General features: G+C 42.4%; 1 protein-coding gene across 10 annotated transcripts in view; it reads right to left on the bottom strand.

Moving 5' to 3' along the window:
• The window catches only part of zswim8 (zinc finger, SWIM-type containing 8), a 33,519-nt gene extending 11,317 nt beyond the window's left edge, over positions 1–22,202 (bottom strand). For 8 of the 10 annotated variants that reach the window (XM_052498519.1, XM_052498525.1, XM_052498524.1 and 5 more), the window contains exons 1-9: positions 20,420–22,202; positions 8,784–8,937; positions 7,649–7,743; positions 5,734–5,906; positions 2,170–2,277; positions 1,416–1,497; positions 900–1,020; positions 584–785; positions 341–516 (exon numbers count right to left, since the gene is read on the bottom strand). In XM_052498519.1, the coding sequence (XP_052354479.1) occupies positions 341–516; positions 584–785; positions 900–1,020; positions 1,416–1,497; positions 2,170–2,277; positions 5,734–5,906; positions 7,649–7,743; positions 8,784–8,937; positions 20,420–20,597 (1,289 nt within the window). In that variant the 5' untranslated portion in view covers positions 20,598–22,202. The remainder of the gene's footprint in view (positions 1–340; positions 517–583; positions 786–899; positions 1,021–1,415; positions 1,498–2,169; positions 2,278–5,733; positions 5,907–7,648; positions 7,744–8,783; positions 8,938–20,419) is intronic. The other 2 variants (XM_052498521.1, XM_052498522.1) reach the window with 2 other exon arrangements.

Here is a 22,202-nt window from a genome sequence, read left to right as displayed (position 1 = left end):
AAGAGCTAATTTAACACAGTGTCGAGTGAGACCACATAGCACTCTAAAAGCCAAGCAGCAATCAGGGCACAGTGAATCAGGAGGATGCCCTGGTCTAATACACTCAATGTCCCAAACACTTACTGCTCTAACCAGATGAACTTAACAGAGCCTCAAAAGAGTGTATATCAACCCAACGCAGACAGATATAGACTTGGGATGGGTTGTGAAAGTGAGAATTTAATTGAATGTAAGAGAGACAGGAGTGCTTCTTTGTTGTCAGTATTAGACATAGATCTAGTTGATGTAGGAAACCAAGGCTAAGTAAGTGTTAGACAGAAAGAAAGGGAAGTGACCTCACCGATGAGGGCTCATGGTGGGGTCTAGGACAGCCAGCCTCCACAGAACGACCATCTCATCACACATGCTGGCGCAGGCGTGGGCTGCCACCTCTGACTGCCCGTTACTGCGCCCCGTGTGCCCGCTGGCACTGCTGTGGGATGCCGAAGTACGCACGCTGTACCACCAGCCAATGATCTGCGGAGAGAACAGTCACCTCTGTCCTATCATGTGTGAATAAGTATGTATGTAACGTGTGGGTTACCTGTTCATAAGTGAGACACTGCTCAGTGAGGATCTCTAGTAGGGGTGCAGCGTTGCTGTCTCTCCTCTTGAGCATCTCCCTGACGATGGAAAGGAGGTTCCAGATCCCCTCGGGCTCCCGCCCCCTCAGCGGCCTCAGCAGACATGCCCACTCTGCCGCCGCCGGAGGCTCCGTGGATGACAGGTACATGGAGTTGACGTCACTGCACCGGGAGAGAGGGAGCACACACACGGGTTAGCAAGTATACTTCCACACATTACCTGCGTCATCTCCTTAATATACCTGTTGCCTTTGACTATGCCAGTCTCTGTCTTACCTGAAGACAACAGGAGAGGGGCCACAGAACTTGTGCAGAGTCTTCTTGATGTTGTCACTGAGCGTAGACTCATCTAAATACCAGGTGCTCTGATCAGAGGCTGAGGGGCCAGCAGTGGGGTCTGTACACAGGAGACAGGGAGTAAACACAAAGCCAGAGAAATGCAATACAACAAACATACAGGAAATGTCAAGATGCTGATTTAAGCTGATAATTGGGAAACATGTCATGTGAGGGCCATCTGAACCACTTTATAGCATGCTCAAACCACACATATATACAAATGAGCAAAACGCCCTCAGGCATCTCTCTACCATTTGTACTATCTACAGTTGTGGGCGTGGGACGCAACCCCTATCTCATATTGGTGGCGGATGTGGTGAGTTACACCCCATACAATACACAGCACTTTGACTCATTATCATCGTCTCCGATCACATTATGAACCCTTGTGAGAGATAAGTAGAGACTGCCCCCTGCAGGAGACAAACAGAAATGGAGGCTGGCAGGGCGTACCGGGAGCCCCACACACTGTGTTGATGGCTGTGGACTGGGAGGACAGGAGCTCATCCAGAAGCCTCTGGGCTGTGGGCAAAATCTGGAGGAGAAAAATAACAGATCAGTTTTAATGAGTATGATAGAATCTGTTTCAGATCCATTAATGATAGGTTATGACAATGAGTTTCGCCATTGTTTCAGGGTTGGGGCATAGCTTCTCATGGCTACTTGTTAAATCCTACGTTTTAAACACAAGGCTCTAATTACAGCTAAGAAATACAGTTGGCCTTAGAGCTGAGTAACATTACACTGACCAACACTGCACTAGTGACTGTAATACATAAGGAGACAATGCAACTACTGTGTGTTCTTTATCCCAGTAGCACAGGGGGCAGACAAAGGGAGTATTGAGACTGGGCATGTTACAGGCGGAGCATAGCTACCTCTACAGACCTAGCCACTGGGAGGTAGGACAACATTGTTCACACATTCAACTGAATGTATTTTTGCAACTATTGGTGATCTTCAGTAGATAAACAACATTATCTAAATGTTTTTGAAGAGCCTAAAGGGATTGAGAAATGTGTCTAGGATTCGATGCACAATATATGGCTTTGCTAATACAATTTATACATTTGAATGTAACTTTCAGTGGTTGGAACTTGCCTCCTAGTTATGATGACCCTCCACATTGAGATACCCAGCAAACCCTTTATTCCTGAAGTGAAGCTAGCAGATAATCTAACCAGTTAGTGTGGTGCGACAGTCTGACCTGTTGGGGAAGCTCACTGATGAGGTACTGGGCAAACTTCTGCAGCTGGTCCCTCTGCAGCCGGGACAGGGACTCTGACACGGGGGCTCGCAAGCACACTGCAGACGCCTGGCAGACAAACAAAGGAGTGACAGGTATTAGTGTACATTTAGTATCTCACCTTGCTCGGTTTCCTGTTCACACACTGAGTTTAAATGCAGAGAATTAAAATATAAACTGAAATGTAGGTGTGCAACAAACTTCAAGTTCGGGGGTCATACAGTACAAGACACCACTACAACAGAAAGTGGTTATAATATACCTCACCTTAAAATAAGACTAGAGAGACGGGAAAGAGAGAGAGAGGTGGTCTGCTACTACTGTGTGGTGAGCAGAAACACTTGGGATTCCTGGCCCAGGATGGAGACAAGAGAAAGGAACAGAGGGGATGATATAATGATGATGGGCCGAGTATGTTTTAGGGTAAATAGCACAAACAGCAAGATAGGGAGGGACAGCGGCATGATTGTGCTCTAATAGCCTGCTAAAGAACATTTCATGGGGAGAGGCTATACGGACATGCCTGGTGCCTAAATGGATGAAGTGTGTCGCACAGCTGAGAGTCGAGAGTCGTTCTGATATGCCCTTCGTTTATGCTGGCAACAGCATGGTGCTCGTTAAAACTTATGAAAGGAAGTGATGTGTATTTTGAAGGGCGAGGGAGAAATAACATTTAGCATTGGTCACCATCTCCAATTTGTTCCATCCCACTTCATTTTATTTTGAGTAGGATAGCAGCCTACATGAGAAATAACGTATTGGTAGTAACCATATGGATGTCACAGTGATACAGCCTATTCTGCTCAATGGGGATATTTGAGCTGAAAACCGGCAACACGGGGCACAGTGTCCTTCGCTCCCGCTTGCCGCAGTAAGGAGAGGGAAGTAGCTAGATAGTTTAGCCAATATACGGCCAGGGTGACAGCTAAAGCGCAACATTTGTCGTGATTTTCACCTGAAAATGTACAACTACGGAATTAATGTCTTACGTTATATTCAAATAATTAAAAAATAAACATAACAATTACTCCAATAAAAACAGAATGATTCTAAACACTCCCAGGTCCCAATTTCGATAGACAAGTTCCAAATTCTCGCCGAAGTTCCTAGCCACAAAAATAAACTAGCTAGCTTGCTGGGAAGGGCTCATCGGGACGACTGGCTAAACTGAACTGAGTCCGTTCATCTCCACTCGACTCTTGCTTGGCAGACAAATGTCATCCATTTGGGCACCAGACGTATAGCCTCTCCCCATTCCAAACTCATTAATAGGATTATACATCAGCAGCAGATATGCCCATTGCCAACACACTCACCCTAACCCCCAACCTTTCAGTGACGATCTTCTGCTGATCTCTGACCAAAACATTTCAGAATAAAATACTTTGAGATCGTCAGAGGTTATAACAGATGGATCAGTTCTTTAGGGGTGTCAATGTGCATTGCTTTACACACTTAACAGTCAAGAGTTCTGTGCTGTGTGTGTGTGTGTGTGTGTGTGTGTGTGTGTGTGTGTGTGTGTGTGTGTGTGTTTGGTATTTATCGCATGGTTCTTCTGGAGTGGTTTCATAATGTGCAACTAATTGAGCACACTCAAGTTGAACTGTGTGCGTGCGTATGTGTGTGTGCGTGCCTGTATGTGTGTGTGCGTGCCTGTATGTGACCAAGCGCCCTTGAGAGGAACAGGGAAGACAGACCTGTGGGTTCAGTCTGTGGATGCATGTCTGAGAAGATACACATTTAGACAACTTCTTGTTGAAAGCACAGTGCCTATATTCTGACACACCGTGTGATCATGCTCTCAGGAGACACGGAATTTCAGGAAATAAAAAAAATGGTTATTAATAATGTATTATTTCAAAGCTACACCCTACGGTTCCCCATTTTAACACAACCCCCCCAAAAAAACTGCACTAGTGGGTCTGTATTTCTCACAATACCTGTAGCAGCATTCCTTTGAAGACCTCTCATGATTTGATGTCCAACCCATGAGAGGGACGTGGCAACTGTTGCATTCCCTGCTAAGTATTTGGAGTGATTAAATCTGTTTTGACTACTGCATCGCTCTTTTGTCATAGCAAAATGTCACCTCTTATGGCAAGTAAGTGGACTGAATAACTGGAAAGGTCTAAGCATAACATAGCCCCCATGGCTTTGCGAGAATGGCGTCACCTCGGGCGACAGGTTTTCAATATCCACTTTCACAGAGAGGGTGAAAAGGCCGGCCTGCCATCTGGGCCTGAGAGATGTTAATTACTTTACAGCTATTCAATTCCATTCAATACAATAATGGTTAATGAGGGTCCATGTACGCCTGATAAAAGGTCACAAGAAAGCTATGGAGGTGTGTGTGTGTGCATGCCACGGCCACAGAACAGCTGACAGTCGTAAGTGGGAGAAGACCTGCACAGCAGGGGGTATGGCTATGGGAGACTAGGCTCTCTCCTGGACTGATAATTACATAGAATGAGAGAGAATGAGACAGAAAGAGAGAGATTGGGTTGTTCCCCAGTGGAAAACAAATATGAGGATTTGCAGAGTTTAAGATCAATGTAATTTTTGGATTCTGATCATATGGCATAATTCGTTTTTAGTGCCATGGGATCATATGATCTCAGAACATCTGAACATAACGTCAAAGGCTGAACTGAGCCCACACACTCGTTCATGCCAACACACACACTCAGACCTTGCAAGACCCACCTACACTGTGATATCAGTAGAGAACAGACAGTCCTCCACCCAAAGACATCAGAGCCTCCCACACATACACACTCATAGTGCCTCAGCACTCTCTTACACCCTTTGAGTCACAGATAGACAATTCCGTACATATATACAGCAAATCTGTAGGCTATTTGAATACATACAATGTATTCGAACAGTAATGTGTTATATAGACGGTAGGGGTGTTTACCAACAAAACCGATATAAGTGCAACCACGACTTAAAAACAGACAGGGTTGGCTTACAAATCAAAGGATTATTACATTATTACTACGACGCGTAAATAAGTTATATTTCGTCTGCAAATGTTTTGGAAAAAACAAATACATTTGCCCAAGAAGCACTTGTTGGTTGTACAAATACATTGTTACAGTTGTTGGTTAGCTGTCTAGCTAACCCTAGCCATATTAGCATAGAAGTGACAAGCATCAAAATACCATGTCTTGCTTTGAGGTGTTAAGAACAAATACAACCAGCTGAAACAAGTCATCTACAATTCACCAAACAACAGCTTCTAGTCCTTGTTGCTAGCAATCTATGACAACAACACAGAGCCTTTGAACTCGGAGTTGCACACAAATAATTGTTGCGACGTTGTCAACCCATCTATAGGCTATGGCTTGTGTCTGTACCTGGGTTGGAGTAAAAGTTCCTAAATTGAAATGGAATTGACCGTTATCACAGTACTACACTAACTCACATGTATACTGTACTATAATAATTGCAGCACAAAGGTGTATAGGTGTTTTCATGTGGTAATGCGGTGTAATTCATGTTGTGTCTGTACTCTAAACTCACGTTGTGGATCCTGAAGAGGCAGAGGGCCACCACATGGGCGCACCACTTGGCCCCGGCTCCACAGGTGCAACTGCAGGAAGTGATGCGGCAGCGGTCGAACATGACAGCCACATTGTACGCCCCTTTTGATTGGCCAGCCTGGGGCGACACCACGGTGGCACTGAGGTGGAAACCTTTGAGAGAGAGAAAGAGGGAGCGAAAGAAAGAGAGAGGGGATAATATCTGCTCTGTAACATCCATCTATTTGTCTGTGTTGGACAATGAGACTTGAGCAATGGAATGAGAAATACAGTGTTATGATAAAGAGGGGCAGGAACTCTTAGGGTGATGGCCGACACTGCAGCAGCAGTGCTGTAATGCGTCCTGAGCCTGGGCTGCCAGACAGGAAATGAAAGGCAGTTATTTCCATGCACATGGAAAGACTAGGAGATAGGAGGAAAAAGAGGGAGAGGGGGACGTTGCCCAAAAGCTTTTACCCAATGGACAGCAGCCAGCATTCTCCTGGTGAGCCCGAGCCGGCACAGAGCAGGAGGGGAGCAGGAGGGGAGGGTAGGAGAGGTGGGGGAGTAGAGGAACGGCTCAGAGTAACTGTTCCAGATTCAACATAACAGGACCCCTTCAGTCAGCCGAGCCAGCCTGCTCCAGTTTCTCTGCTCCTACCTGGCAGTCTCCAACTCCTCCTCCACCTCTAACCTACTTCCTTTCCCCTCCTACTTCCACAGGGAGACATGGTTTCCATTACCTCACAATTAACTCTAATGTGTTTAACCTAATACAGCACTGACATACCCTGGGCTCGCAGGAAAACAATGAGGCGCACACTGCAGATAAAGAGAAAGCGCTTGCTTTCAAAAAGGTTGTAAACATTTGAATCAGACCCCTTGGTTCATAATGTATTTGAAAAAGCTAATATATGCCCCTCCAAGGTTTAATACAGTGGGAAAGGTTATATCTCTAGATATTGGCTTTCAGCTACCCAGAATTGCCTTTAACATAACTTATAAGCATTAATCACCAAGCCGAATGTTGAGCAGTGGAAAAGGGGGCATTTCACTGCAATACTTTCTGATCCTAGCTGGCATCTCAGTGATGTTGAGTGTAATGGATGAATCACACAATCATTATGTAGAATGCTCAGTGGATTTCAGGCAGGCTGCTTGGCCTGTAGTTAATCCTATGTGCTGTGCCCATTGAAGTGGTCCATGTAATAGCAGGTCTATGCACTATATTTCACCTCTGTGGTTTCATTCATTGACCTAATAAATGTTCTAAATGGCACAGTACAACAGCAACATTCCTACACGATTACGCTCCATCAAGTTCTCTTTCTAGTAACGAACAGAGGGTTGGCAAACTCAATGGCGATTGATCAGTGTATGGCCACATACCCTGACCGGTAAAAAACCCTGGTTCCTAGTGGTAGCCTATCACCACCAGAGTAGTGGAGTAGTGGAGGTTGTCAGAGGTTACAGGGTCAGGAAAACTCTAAGCCCTAGTGATGAGCGGTGAGAGTGGCATGGCGCGGACTGAGCTCTATCTGTTAGAACTGGTGAGTGAGGCTCCGTTTGGACCATTTAGGGCCATTAAAGCACATGTAATCCCCACACATCCTGCCTGCCTCCCTGGCCGGCTGCTCTAATCCAGTCATCTGGGATGAGCAGAGATATGCAGAGGCTCCACCCGGATTCCGACGCAACAGAGGTGAAAACAGCATCCGACCTGGGATAAATGTTCAACTAGATAAATGCACAACTAGTTTTTGAAACCCAAAGTGAGTGTGGGGCTGTGGAACAAGCCTAGCCAATATGTGACCAGGACAACTTTATGGAGGTTTGTTGGATGTTTGGAGAGTTCAGCCTTCCGTGCTGCTGTTGTCTTAGAGCTGTGGTGGAATTAGGTGAAGGACACTGCTCACCTATCTGCAGAGGGTCTTTGACAGCCCTCATCCTGTACAGCTGCTCCCCTCGCTGGAACTCATCAGGGCTGCCGTTAGCCAGACACGAGTACAGCCTGCAGAGGGAGAACCGCAGAGAGAGGGGATGAGATCAGAGAAAAATTAAGATACACTAACTTCTCCAAATACTATGTCCCCTCTGAAGAAGTGATAGCTATTTGTATAATGTGTGAGTGGTCCCCAGTATTTGGCGTGAGTGAATGTTCTGAGTGATTTCGTAAATGTAAATGAGTGGGTGTGTGATAAGCTGAAATGGAATGGGATTCAAAACAGAGAGAGTACGATGTACAATAAGACTCATGCCATTTCATTTCCTTGTCATCCTTTAAAGGCCCAGTGTAGTCCAAAATGTTATTTTATGTTTTATACATATTTCCACACTATGAGGTTGGAATAATATCTGTGAAAAATAAGATAATGCCCTTTTAGTGTAAGAGCTGTTTGAAAAGACTGGCTGAAATTTCAGCCTGTTTTCGCAGGATAGTTTTGGCCTTCCATGTTGACATCACCATGCGGTAAATTAGTTAATAGACAAATAAGAAAGCGTTCCAAACCTCTGCCAATAACTTATTTTCAATTTTCCCCTCATTTAGACTACTCCCAGACAGTCCTAGCAAAATTCTTACTTGAGAATTTCCCTGTGCTAAAAAGATTTTTCTCGTGGACAATTTTAATTGAAAACAATCACAGTAGATACTTAATTGTTACCCAGAAATAATTTGATATTGAGATAAAAAAAAACAGTTGCATTGGACCTTCAACAACAATCCCAAAGATCAGTGTGTCTCCAGATATCTCTGAACATATGGAAATCCGAGACAATCTCAGATAGACTTCAGAGCGTGTGTACAGTTTGGTTTTAATATCCTTGTGGGTAACAAGTCCTCACACGGATAGTAAAACAAGTAAAAGTTTGACAAGTAGGGACATTTCACCAGTCCCCACAAAGAAAATGCTATTTTAGACTTCAGGGTTACAATTGGGGTTAGGTTTAGGAAATAGGGGTTAAGGAAAATAGGATTTTGAATGGGAATAAATGTTATGGTCCCCACAAGGATAGGAAAACAAACGTGTGTGTGTGTGTATCCAGCCTCACCGGATGTCCTCCTCATTCTCTGGGAAGCTCCAGTAGGCGATGCGGAGCTGCAGCTGCTCAGGGACAGGAGGGTAGACCTTCTCCACCACCTCAAACGGGATGTGGAATGCAACCTGCTTGGCTGATAGCTCCACCAGAGGGATGACCTGACCATCTAACAGAGAGAGACACAGAGAGAGACACAGAGAGAGACACAGAGAGAGACACAGAGAACCAAACATTGAGTGAGTGAGTGAGTGAGTGAGTGAGTGAGTGAGTGAGTGAGTGAGTGAGTGAGTGAGTGAGTGAGTGAGTGAGTGAGTGAGTGCCAGAGGGAATATGTGTTAAAATGCATGTAAGACAGAATAAAACAGAACAGAAATCTACTGTGTGCCCCCATGTTACAATGGTAATTCCTTTTGGGCTCTGCTCCCAAGGGTTCACCCAAACACACCACACAGATAGAAGGAAGGTGAATAAGAAAAAGGGTCCTGGTGTGTGTGTGTGTGTAACAGTAGGGATCCACTATTAGCTTGAAATTTGAATAGCCACGCTAGCTTCACCCTCATGTGGAGGCATCAACAGTCAATCCAGTAGTGGCTGGAAGCTATAGTGAGCTTCGATTGGTCAAGCTCAGCTGCGATATCACAATGTATTTGCATAAAGTTCAACTTTCCACAACTTAGGTCCTGCCCTGTTAACACTCCCTCGCCATGCTTGCATTGCCCAACCACCCACTTCGCTTCCACCCATCGATCGAAAATTAATGGGGCTCTGTTGTTTCATCGCCCTACCATGCTCTATGGTTCTCGGCCGTAAGTGTGTGTGTTGTGTATAAGACAGAAAGAGAGACACTACGGAGAAACTGGGAAGTGTGTATGCTTTGTAAAGTGTAGAGTTAGCAATCTACCGAACTCGTATGAAGGACAATGAGGGCTGCCATGAAAAATATGGGTCTCTAACTTTACAAACACAGAGCTGTTTCCAGGCTCACTTGTCCTGCCATCAACAATATGAGGAAAGAAAGCAGTCTGAATAATGTCAACAACTGTGATGGCTGTGGTTCACATGGTCAGAAGCCATGGTCAACCTATCAAGGATGGGGAGGGTTGTAGTCAACTATTTTGACCGGTTGACAAAAACATTGCCTTGGTGCAAGTCTCCACAGTTGACACAAACCAGGAAGAACCATCAGCCTTAGTTAGGAGAAAAAAAACGTTGGGGTTCCCTGTTACAAGTCATGTCACGTGGTCAGGAAAACCTACTGGACCTACTTAGGACTTTAAAGCTCCCTTGGTCTCCGTCATCAGAGAGCAGGACAGCTGCCAAACCTGCAGCCCCTCCTGTATAGCCTGATGGCTCACACTAAATGATTCCGCTGCTATCGTTCACTACATACTTTAGGTCTGAGACTGCAATCATTGAAGTTGTTTGTGGAGACGAGGGGCACTGTACATCAGCAATTGGATCGTCTCTAACCAATCAGAGTATCAAAGCAAATGATAAATTTTTAAACCAACGCGACCCACGTGTCTCATCATTTACCCATCGGTTTCTGGACCAATCAGACGGCCCCAAATGTGTTCGCATTCGCTGAACGTTCAGGGAGGTACTCAGATCCAGACACATTGTGGAGAAGAAACTTACATCTGTGGGCGTGGCGTAGCGTTTGGCCCGAAGCAAGGAGTCTGGGTAGCCAGGCAATGTCCTGTCAGCCAAGGAAGAGTCTAGGTTTCCTGGGGGTCCTGAACACACACCACCCCTTCTCCAGATACAGCATGCGTCAACAGCTTCAACAACGAGTCGCTAAAAATAAAACGCACTAGAAACATATATAGTACCAGTCAAAAGTTTGGACACGCCTACTCATTCAAGGGTTTTTCATTATTTTTACTATTTTCTACATTGTATAATAATAGTGAAGACATCAAAACTATGAAATAACACATATGGAATCATGTAGTAACCAAAAAAGTGTTAAACAAATTTGACATTCTTCAAAGTAGCCACCCTTTGCACACTCTTGGCATTCTCTCAACCAACTTCATGAGGTAGTCATCTGGAATGCATTTCAATTAACAGGTGTGCCTTGTTAAAAGTGAATGTGGAATTTCTTTCCTTCTTAATGCGTTTGAGCCAATCAGTTGTACTGTGACAAGGGTGATATACAGAAGATGGTATTTTACCAAAAAGGTTCATATTATGGCAAGAACAGCTCAAAAGAGCAAAGACGGTCCTTCATTACTTTAAGACATGAAGGTCGGTCAATCCGGAAAATTTCAAGAATTTTGAAAGTTTCAAGTGCAGTCGAAAAACCATCAAGCTCTACGAGGACCGCCACAGGAAAGGAAGACCAGGAGTTACATCTGCTGCAGAGGATAAGTTCATTAGAATTACCAGCCTCAGATTGCAGCCCAAATAAATGCTTCACAGAGTTCAAGTAATAGACATCTCAACATCAACTGTTCAGAAGAGACTACGTGAATCAGGCCTACATGATTGAATTGCTGCAAAGAAACCACTACTAAAAGGACATCAATAAGAAGAAGACTTGATTGGGCAAAGAAACATGAGCAATGGACATTAGACTGGTGGAAATCTGTCATTTGGTCTGATGAGTCCAAATTTGAGATTTTTGGTTCTAAGCGCTGTCTCTTTGTGAGACGCAGAGTAGGTAAGCGGATGATCTCCACATGAGTGATTCCTATCGTTAAGCATGGTGGATTTGGTGTGGGGATGCTTTTCTGGTGACACCGTCAGTGATTTATTTAGAATTCAAGTCACACTTAACCAGCATGGCTACCACAGCATTCTGCAGTGATACGCCATCCCATCTGGTTTGCGCTTAGTGGGAATAGAATTTGTTTTTCAACAGGACAATGACCAAAACACACCTCCAGGCTGTGTAAGGGTTATTTGAGCAAGAATGAGAGTGATGGAGTGCTGCATCAGATGACCTGGCCTCCGCAATCACCTGACCTCAACCCAATTGAGATGGTTTGGAATGAGTTGGACCACAGAGTGAAGGAAAAGCAGCCAACTAGTGCTCAGCATATGTGGGAACTCCTTCAAGACTGTTGGAAAAGCATCCCAGGTGAAACTGGTTGAGAGAATGCCAAGACTGTGCAAAGCTGTCATCAAGGCAAAGGGTGGCTACTTTGAAGAATGTAAAACATAAACATGATTCCATATGTGTTATTTCATAGTATTGTGTAGAAAATAGTACAAATAAAGAAAAACCCATGAAAGAGCATGTGTTTCCAAACTTTTGACTGGTACTGTAGGCCTACCCAGAAACAGCGCCATTTCCAGCTGGCTAGGACTGCAGAGCTGACAATTAAAAAACAATTTAAACAAGCACAGCCAACTTCCATAAAATGTGCAAATACTGTGTAAATCTTCATCAGTAATATCTGAATTGCCATTGCAGCCTTGCAATCTAATTCATCAGGGAGACGTATGCTAATGAAAACTCATGAGGCAACGGCACTGCAATCCATCCAACAATCTTAATCCTACCTCTTGTATTTCAGGCGCCGACATCAGACATGCAAACACAATGGCCTGACAGGTAGTTTAGTCACAGAATAATTTGCCATGCGCATGTCCCACCCACCTGAGGATGTCTTTTTTAGCCATCTATTTCATGTGTTTGAGGAGTGCAAAAATCCACTTGTCACTTAAATCTCACTGGATTGATTGCTTTCATATTCTTGCTTGTGCCTCTCATTTTTACCCGTTAGCATTACGACCATGGAAATGTTTGTAATGACCTGTCAAAAACACCCCGGAACTTGGCTGAAATGGGCTATAATGGAATACATTGTCTTTCCACTGAATGTCTAAGAACACTAAAGCTTCATCTGAAAAGTGTCTCAACACTTGCAGTTGAAGTCAAACGTTTACATACACCTTAGCCAAATACATTTAAACTCAGTTTTTCACAATTCCTGACATTTAATCCAAGTAAAAAATCCCTGTCTTAGGTCAGTTAGGATCACCACTTTATAACAGTAGAGAGAATGATTCATTTCAGCTTTTATTTCTTTCATCACATTCCCAGTGGGTCAGAAGTTTACATACACTTAATTAGTATTTGGTAGCATTGACTTTAAATTGTTTAATTTGGGTCAAACGTTTCAGGTAACCTTCCACAAGCTTCCCACAATAAGTTGGGTGAATTTTGGCCCATTCCGCCTGACAGAGCTGGTGTAACTGAGTCAGGTTTGTAGGCCTCCTTGCTCACACACACTTTTTCAGTTCTACCTTGGCTTTGTTGTCCTTAAGACATTTTGCTGCAACTTTGGAAGGATGCTTGGGGTCATTGTCCATTTGGAAGAACAATCTGGCCTCCACCCGGCACAGCCAGAAGAGGACTGGCCACCCCTCAGAGCCTGGATCCTCTCTAGGTTTCTTCCTAGCTTCCAGCCTTCCTAGGGAGTTTTTCCTAGCCACCCTGCTTCTAACATCTGCATTACTTGCTGTTTGGGGTTTTAGGCTGACTTTCTGTATAGCACTGTGTGACATCTGCAGATGTAAAAATGGCTTTATAAATACATTTGATTGATAGGTGAAAGAGCCAACCATGTTAACTTTTAATCTGAGGGTATCCTGCTTTTGGCACACTTTTTATTTTTAACCTTTATTTTACAAGGCAAGTCAGTTAAGAACAAATTCTTATTTTCAATGACGGCCTAGGAACAGTGGGTTAACTGCCTGTTCAGGGGCAGAACGACAGATTTGTACCTTATCAGCTCGGGGATTCAAACTTTTGGTTACTAGTCCAACACTCTAACCACTAGGCTACCCTGCCTACCCTGTCAAACTTGTTGAATTATGCAAGAGAACATGACAACCGTAATTAATGAGGCAGTCTAGACAGCGCATGTGAGTGCAGGTAGGTTAGACAGAGCAAGTGTTGTGGTTGCAGCCCTATTCCACCCATTTATGTTCTTTTTTTAAAATATATATATGCAAATACACCCATTGTATTTATGCAAACCAACCCACAAAGGTTTTGTTTTAACACAAAACGTCACAAAAATACCCGATACTAGGGTTGGGCAGCATCCAGATTTTCATGTCTCTGATGTAACCAAGAAGCTTGATCTTGACATCTAGCAAGTTAGCAGACCAAATATATAGCTTGGAGCCCTGAGCTAGATAATTTATGACATCTTAGGTTTCTTATAGTTATACTTAACTTCGTTATACGCAGTGGCGTAGCACGCACCCCCACATGTGGTATTGAATATCATAGCGTCGGTATTTCGAAATACCCCGGTATACGGTATATTGCCCAAGCCTACCTGATACAATAATAAAATGTATTCAATTCCCAACACAATGCCTGAACTCTATTGATTACTTGTCCTTGCCAGTAAAATGTTTTATATGCTGTAATTCAGTTAATTCCTGTCGAACTATAAAAAATAAAAAGTTTGGAGAATCGTCATCCATTGTCCAACTGTTGCATTTATTCAAATTTTTAAAACCTTAACAATTCCGATGACCATTGCAATAATAGTAATAGTGTAGACTTAGTCCAAGAACAAAAATATATTGTTACATCTGACAAATACATTTCAGATTTTTTTTGTTGAAAGAAAGGAATTTGTCAGGCTAGGTATGCACTCTACACAATATAACAAAACAAGTTTTGGCAGGATATGACTCCTCTTTGTCAGGATGATGCAGAACATTTTTTATTGTCCCTCAAACAATTGAAGAAAACATTAGTGATGACCCTCTCTTCAGATTAGAAAATAAATTGAGGCCCAGCACAGGCCGAGCACACCACCACTAGACACCCAAGACAAAGCCCTGACCCTCAGCTGACACTCCGTCCTCATTTCCTCTCCTAACATAGCAGGGTATGGGGGCTACACCTTGGTTTTCATGGAGATGGACATGTAGGACCAAAGGGCTCAATAGCAGGTATCAGACTTGGGTACTGCCTGAATACAGCCCTCAGCAGTGGTATTTTCACCCCATACCACAAACCTCTGAGGTACCTTATTTCCATTATAAACTGGTTACCAACATAAATAGAACAGTAAACAAGTAGTTGACTCATACTGTGGTATGTAGTCTGATATACAGTGCCTTCAGAAAGTATTCCTTCGACTTGACTTATACCACATTTTGTTATGTTACAGCCAAATTCAAAATGGATTAACAATATTTTCTCTCACCCATCCACGCACACAATACCCCATAACAACAACAAATATTTCAAATGAAATGCAGATAAAATGTAATTCACACAAGAATTCACACCCTTGAGTCAATACATGTTAGAATCACCTTTGGCAGCGATTACAGCTGTGAGTATTTCTAGGTAAGTCTCTAAAAGCTTCGCACACCTGGATTGTACAATATTTGGCCATTATTTTTTTCAAGAATTCTTCAAGCTCTGTCAAATTAGTTGTTGATCATTGCTAGACAAACATTTATGTCTTGCCATAGATTTTCAAGCCGATTTAAGTCAAGTGAAAACTGAAACTTGGCCACTCAAACATTAACGTTCTTCTTGGTAAGCAACTCCGGTGTAGCTTTGGCCTTGTGTTTTTGGTTATTGTCCTGCTAAAAGTTGAATTCACCTTTCAGTGTCTGGTGGTAAGCAGATTGAACCGGGGCTTCATCTAGAATTTTGCCTGTGTTTAGCACAACTTTCTTTTTTAATCCTAAAAACTCACCAGTCATTAAAGATAACAAACATACATATAACATGATGTAACCACCACCATGCTTGAAAATATGGAGCGTGGTACTCAGTAATCTGTTGTATTGGATTTGGCCCAAACCAAACACTTTGCATTCAGGACAAAAAGACATTTGCTTTGCAAAAAAAAAATCTGCATTATTTAGTGCCTTGTTGCAAACAGGATGCACGTTTTCAAATATTTTTGTTCTGTCAGGTTTCCTTCTTTTCACTCTGTCAATTAGGTTAGTATTGTGGAGTAACTACAATGTTGTCGATCCATCCTCAGTTCTCTCCCATCACAGCCATTCAACTCTGTTTTAAAGTCACCATTGGCCCAAAGGTAAAGTACCTGAGTGTTTTTCTTCCTCTCCGGCAACTAAGTTAGGAAGGATGCCTGTATATTTGTAGTGACAGGGTGTATTGATACAGCACCCAAAGGTTAATTAATAACTTTACCATGCTCAAAGGGATATTCAATGTCTGCTTTTTTATTTTATCCATTTCCAATACGTGCCCTTCTGAGGCGTTGGAAAATCTCCCTGCTGGGTCTTTTGGGTTAAATCTGTGTTTGAAATTCACCGCTCGACTAAGAGACCTTACAGATAATTCTATGTGCGGGGTACAGAGATAAGGTAGTCATTCAAAAATCATGGTACACTATTATTGCACACAGAATGAGTCCATGCAACTTCTTATGTGACTTGTTAAGCACATTTTTTACTCCTGAATGTATTTTGGCTTGCCATAACAAAGGGTTTGAATACTTTTTGCTGTGTTCTAGTGTACTATGGAATATATTGCTGTCTTATTCTTGACACTTCCCCAGGCATATTTAAGGGTAGAACTACCTTTCTAAGTGTCCTGATACTTCTAGCTTGGAGTTGTATTTTTATAACATAGCCTCAGTATTTCACTTTTTAATGTGTATAGTATTGTTTACTAGGTGTGTCCAATCTATTTTGTAACCACTCCCTCTGCTAATTAGGGCGAATTGGAAAAGCTGTTCAAAAGAGGACATTGTATTATTTTTTTGTACTCCCTGACGAAGGCCATGCAGCCGAAACGCGTCGGATTTATTAAAAACTTTGTTTCTATTGAACATGCCATACTAATAAAAGGCATTTTAAGTAATTATATGAAGAGTGCCTTGGTCCTCCTTTCTTGTTGAATACTTATTGACTCAAGACATTTCAGCTTTTCATTTTTTATTCATTAAAATTTTTTAAAAATTTAAATAAAAACTCTCACTTTGACATTGTGGTATTGTGTAGAGGCCAGTGACAAAAAAAATAAATGTATTCAATTTTATATGCAGGCCGTAACAACAAAATGTGGAAAAATTCAAGGGGTGTGAATACTTTCTGAAAGCACTGAACACATGGCTGGAATGCAGTTTCAGCTATTCAGCATCCAGGACCCAAAATGCCAGGTTTTTATTACTTTTTAGGGCATTTCAGTGATATTTGACTCCAAATATTGATTTGTAAAAACAAAAACAATTTGTTACTGTACCTAGCGCTAGTCGGGCAATACCTGCAACAAAAATAGTGAGCCAACATGTTTTCAGCACTTTTATTTCCCTGACTGATAAAAACTTTTTTTTCTCATGCGCTCGTCTCTGCAGCAGACATGGTGAGCAATATGTTTGGAACATCAAATCGCAATAATAGTAACGAACCGCAATACATATCGTATCGGCACCTAAGTATCATGATAATATCATATCTTGAGGTCCCTGGCAATTCCCAGCCGTAGTATTTCAATTACTTTCAAAGACATTTGGAAGTAAGTATTTAAATATGTTTTATTTGAAAAGAAAAGTTGTTGAATATTGGAATAAATTTGGAAAAACACTTGGAAAGTATTTGAAAATACACAGACTCAAACAGACTACCATGCATTTAACCAAGTTATTTTAAAATAGTATTTGAAATAAGAATTTGAAAATACTTTCAAATAGTAGGCTATTTAATATAAATCATTTTGAAAACACTTTCAAATACTTTCGGGTTTGGGACACATTATTTGAAAATACTTAAATACACAGAAAATAAGTAGTGTATTTCAATAACAAATACATATGTACTTGAACCCAGGTCTGGTAGGTATTGTATTGCCACCACAGATATTCCACCCACACTGCCATCTTCTCACCTCATGAAATCACCCACCACAAGAGCAGTGTTAGCAACTGTTTAAGTTTGAATTATAGGAACCTATAACAGAAAAACTAAACAGAAATCATATTGCTGAACAATAAATATTTATCCAGGCTAGTTGGATTGAGTTACTGGTGTTATTGTGTTACAAATAGTGGGAAAATAAAGGTATGTTTTTATTCGCTTCAGCCCAAGGCAGTTGTGTGAATTCTATGGCATTAGATGCTAGGCTTGAGCTTTTCATGCTCGACAAACAGGGAAAACCCCATGGAGGGAGCAGACCCAGGTGATTTACATCTCTATTAACACTTGCTCCCCAGTCCCCACCTGTCCCTTGGAGGATAGAGGGAGAGAGGGATAGAGAGAAAGAGTAGGAGGATGGCAGTAACAACAGCAAATGGGCAGTAAAAGGTTCCGGCCACTGCCAGTTACACAGTGACTAACCTATCGGGAGAGAGCGGGACAGGGGGGCACGCTCAAACAGCTGTTCCATCATAGAGCGGTGTAAAAGTGAAGGACTGCCACACACACACACACACGTCTGTGGTTATGGAAGAAAGATCAGAGACAACAGATGCATAGGGCCTGACCAAAACCCTAACCTTTAACATGCCCTATATTTTGAGCAATGGAGATGGAGAGATATGGGCTAGCCTTCAAGGGGGGAAATTACAGTAAAATCTATTTTACTGATCTTACTTTTGGAGGGATTTGACTGACTTTAGATGGGAAGGTTTTGAGGTTTGGCAGCTCTTTTGTGCAAGATCAGCAGCAATATGTAGATTCATAAAATGTGGGTTTGTATTGCTAAACCACAATCCCCAGCTCTGAAGTAAATGACCTGCACAAGACAAAGCCCTCTATACAGTCCACAGCTGACTCCACTCAGCCCTTCCCCCACCACTCCATAAACCCAAACAAACATGCCTGACCGCACACACCCTCCCCCCAAACTCCAAGAGATGAGACTTCTAATAAATAGGTTCTCCCACACCGGTTCCTCACTTGCTTGTACAACCCACACGGGTTGGCGTTCTGTTTGTCCCTTCCCAGCTGCCCTCCAATAGGCCGACTCAGAGCTTTCAGCTGAGTGAGCTACTCCACCCACTTTTGAGGCCAGTATTGATTTGTTTGCAATACCGCGTTGGTAATAAGCAATAATTTGTTCGGTTAAATGGGAAAACAACTGCGTAAGCTTTTGAAATAAGAGCAGGATCTAAAATATTAGCTAGGTAGTCCAACATTTTCCCTGTCATGCAGCCATCCCAGAGGCAGGAGATAAATTATTGTGGGCCTGCTGCTGCTGCCAGCCACAGCCCAATCAGTTGATTCATCCTTGTCAGAATACAGAATAATAGTCAAGCAATTTGTAAACCTCTATGACAGTTTGGAGACTGGAGGTAGGCAGTCTCCCTAATATATTGACTTTTGCTTGCAGTATGACAAAGTCACTCACAAATAGCTTTGTTACAGATGCTTTTAGCAACTTCTAGGGAAGCTAGCACCAATGCAACCAGCCTAAAAACAATGATCAGAAATTGCAGTCATTCTCAATATTTAGGAATCCATGTGACTATTAGGAAGCAACTTGTTGTACTCCTATTGAAATCAAACTTCAGATCATGGAAATAAGACAACAAACTAAACAAGATAGCCAGCTACATAACCCTGTTGCCCCCCAAACTAGCAAATCATTGTGATATATGAAATATGAATGATAGTGTTACCACTACATTAAAAAAATGTATGTATGTGACGTGCCGTCATATCAAAATCCTAATTAGTCAAATCGTCTTATTTGACGGATCAAATAGTGTTATTTCAAGCGTCAAATAGTATTATTTGACACATGAAAATAACGAGACGTCTACTGACTCAAATGGTGTTCGATACTCCAATGCCACTATCCTCAATGAAAACAAAGTTACACCAAGCCTTTACAACATTATCTGCTTTGGTAGAGAAAGCATAAAATCAATAATAGGCTATGGGGATAATGTAGTCCTGAGGTTGATGGGAGGGGGGTGTAGAAACAAGTGACATGATGCAAGTATTATGGAAACTATTCTGCAAAAAAAAAAAAAAGGGGTTATCACATCAATGACATCACAGCCAATAAATTAAATGAGGAATCAATGACATTGTCAGCCAGCACCTACTCTCCTATTTGCATAGTGTCCCATAGAGATGCGTTCAGAGATCTTTGAGGACTCTTCAGAGAATGAGAAGCTGAGCAATATGGACTGTTGTGCAGTGTCAACAAATTGGCTTAATTCTGAGAGAACAAGCTTGCTAGGCCTATATGCTGGGGGAAATGTAACATATACTTAGTTGAAAGACTAAATTATCAAATGCGCAAATGACGTGGACAGGACAATCAACCTGAAATTAGGACGTAATTATTTCAAACTAGGCTACACTGGTCAAAGCTGTTTACAGGCCTACAGCGTTACTCAAATTTACAATTAGTGACGATAATGTGCAGGCCGAGCAATTTTCTGAAAGTAGGCTAATGTATGAGTGTATTGTAAAATGTTTACAGAAAAACACTGACTTCAATGACGAACAACAAATTCAGGTTCAAGACAAGCCTTCAGATGCTTTGGCTCCATCATCATAGACACTTTAGGTAATGAGATAAGGGAGAACCCATGCTGGCCACTACACAATGATATTTGGCAACAAGCATCAAGTTGTTTTAAGTGGTAAACGGTCAATATGGGAATGAGGACAAAAAGTGTAATGAGGATGTGAGTACAAATAATACAATGGAAGGTGAAGTGCATGTTTACCTTTAATCTTCACTGTAGGAGAATTTGGTCCAGCAGACTGTTTTCTCCATCCCCTCCAGTTCTGACACAGACTCTCAGCCTCTGATATGAAGGAGCAGAGCGAGTCCTCCTCGAACCGGTCAGAATCTTCGAAGGAGAACCTCTCTCCGTCTTCCCACTCGGCGAACATTAGTTCCATTACATCCACTGTAGGATATATAACTCTGGATTCAAGTGGACTGTACAATAGCCAAGGCCTTCCGTCAAAGGCAGGGGGGAAAAAACGGGTGAGAGCTGCCCACCACTGAAAGAGAGCAGAAGCAATGAACACTTCCACAAGTCTCCAGTAAAAATTGGGGGAGGGGTGAGCAAAACAACCAAAACACTGCTGAGAGCTCACTGTCGTCTTGCAGGCAAACTACACAGTAAAACAATAATATCCATTATCAATTGTAGGGGGGAAAATACTTCCATCACAAATTGTACCAAATTAGTACTCAGTACTTGGAAAATAGAGGCAAATCTTGGGAACACAATTACTTAACTTTATTACCAAGGGCCATGCCATTTAGGGCAATAACTTCTGAGACACCTTATATCCATGTCGTTTGAGAAAGTTGATCCCAGTTCGGTAACAATTTAGTTTCTGTCCCCTATCACTGCCCAGTTTCGAGTTGGACTGTTTCTGCTTGACTGTCTAAATTGAGCAGTGCTTCGAGGGAGACGACCCCCACTCACAAGTCACACACGGGCATTTTTATAGGGTTCTAGCCATCTAACTACTTTTAATGAAACAATTACCTAAGATTAACCCAACTCGTAAACAGAAATATTTACGTCAGTTGCTGTACTTAAAATGAAATATACACAAACTCAACTTGTTTTCCACCATTTCCTACCTCCCCTTCTTGACGAATCAGCTGTGCTGCATACACTACCCGTCTCGAGACAGCCGTACAAAATGTTCCAAACACTTGCAAGGCCTTTTTAATTTAAAATAAAACAACGTTGGTAAGTATAATCTCGCTAATGTATGTCATTCTTTCTTTGACAGAGATTCACTACTCAAGCTTGAAGATCTGCTTGCTAGCTAGCGAGCTTAGCTGGCTAATGCTAGCTAACTAGCCAGCTAGCTAAGCTAACACTGCCTGGTCAATCAGACTCAGTAGCTTGCTAAAATAACTAGCTAGCTTGAAAAATAAAAATACTCAATTGTCATCATTCGCAAACGTCGTAAAATGTATAATTTAAGGGAAACCTTGAAAGAATAATCGTTTTACCAACACATTATCTCTCTGACAGGTTACCGTTGGTCATAATCCGAGTCTCAAAGCCCCACTACTAGTACAGTACACACCACCCGCTTCAACAAGGGCTTTGGTGTTTGTTTACATTGACACCTTTGAAAAACTACACAGCCGTCAAACTTGACCGACTACTTACTGTTTTAGATCAACTGTCTCCGGTAATGATGCACGGTCAGTTTTATATTTGTTCGATTGCAAACCTACGCTGTTAGCTAATACCTTGACTCGAATCTCTTTTCCCTTTGCTTTGTATTTTGAAAAAAGCTTCCTCGCTCGAGCCCGCCACTGCACTGGTTCCCAATGACTCCTAGTCCGGAAACTGTAGAAAAGCCCCTTTCATTTTCCCCGACCGACACCGGTAGTCCTACCGTCCCCAGGTAGTGTCTTTGAGGCTTCTAACAACACCGGGGTCCCTCAAAATTGTCTCAACAATCTCCCATCTCTTCCACTCTCTCCGGTCGGGAAGATGGCTCTTCTTTTTCTTCTTCTTCTACTAC

The sequence above is a fragment of the Oncorhynchus keta genome, chromosome 36 (genome assembly GCF_023373465.1).
Source record: "Oncorhynchus keta strain PuntledgeMale-10-30-2019 chromosome 36, Oket_V2, whole genome shotgun sequence".
Classification (NCBI taxonomy): Eukaryota; Metazoa; Chordata; class Actinopteri; order Salmoniformes; family Salmonidae; genus Oncorhynchus; species Oncorhynchus keta.
Note: the sequence above shows the minus strand (reverse complement) of the source record. Positions and strands in the feature narration are given on the sequence as shown.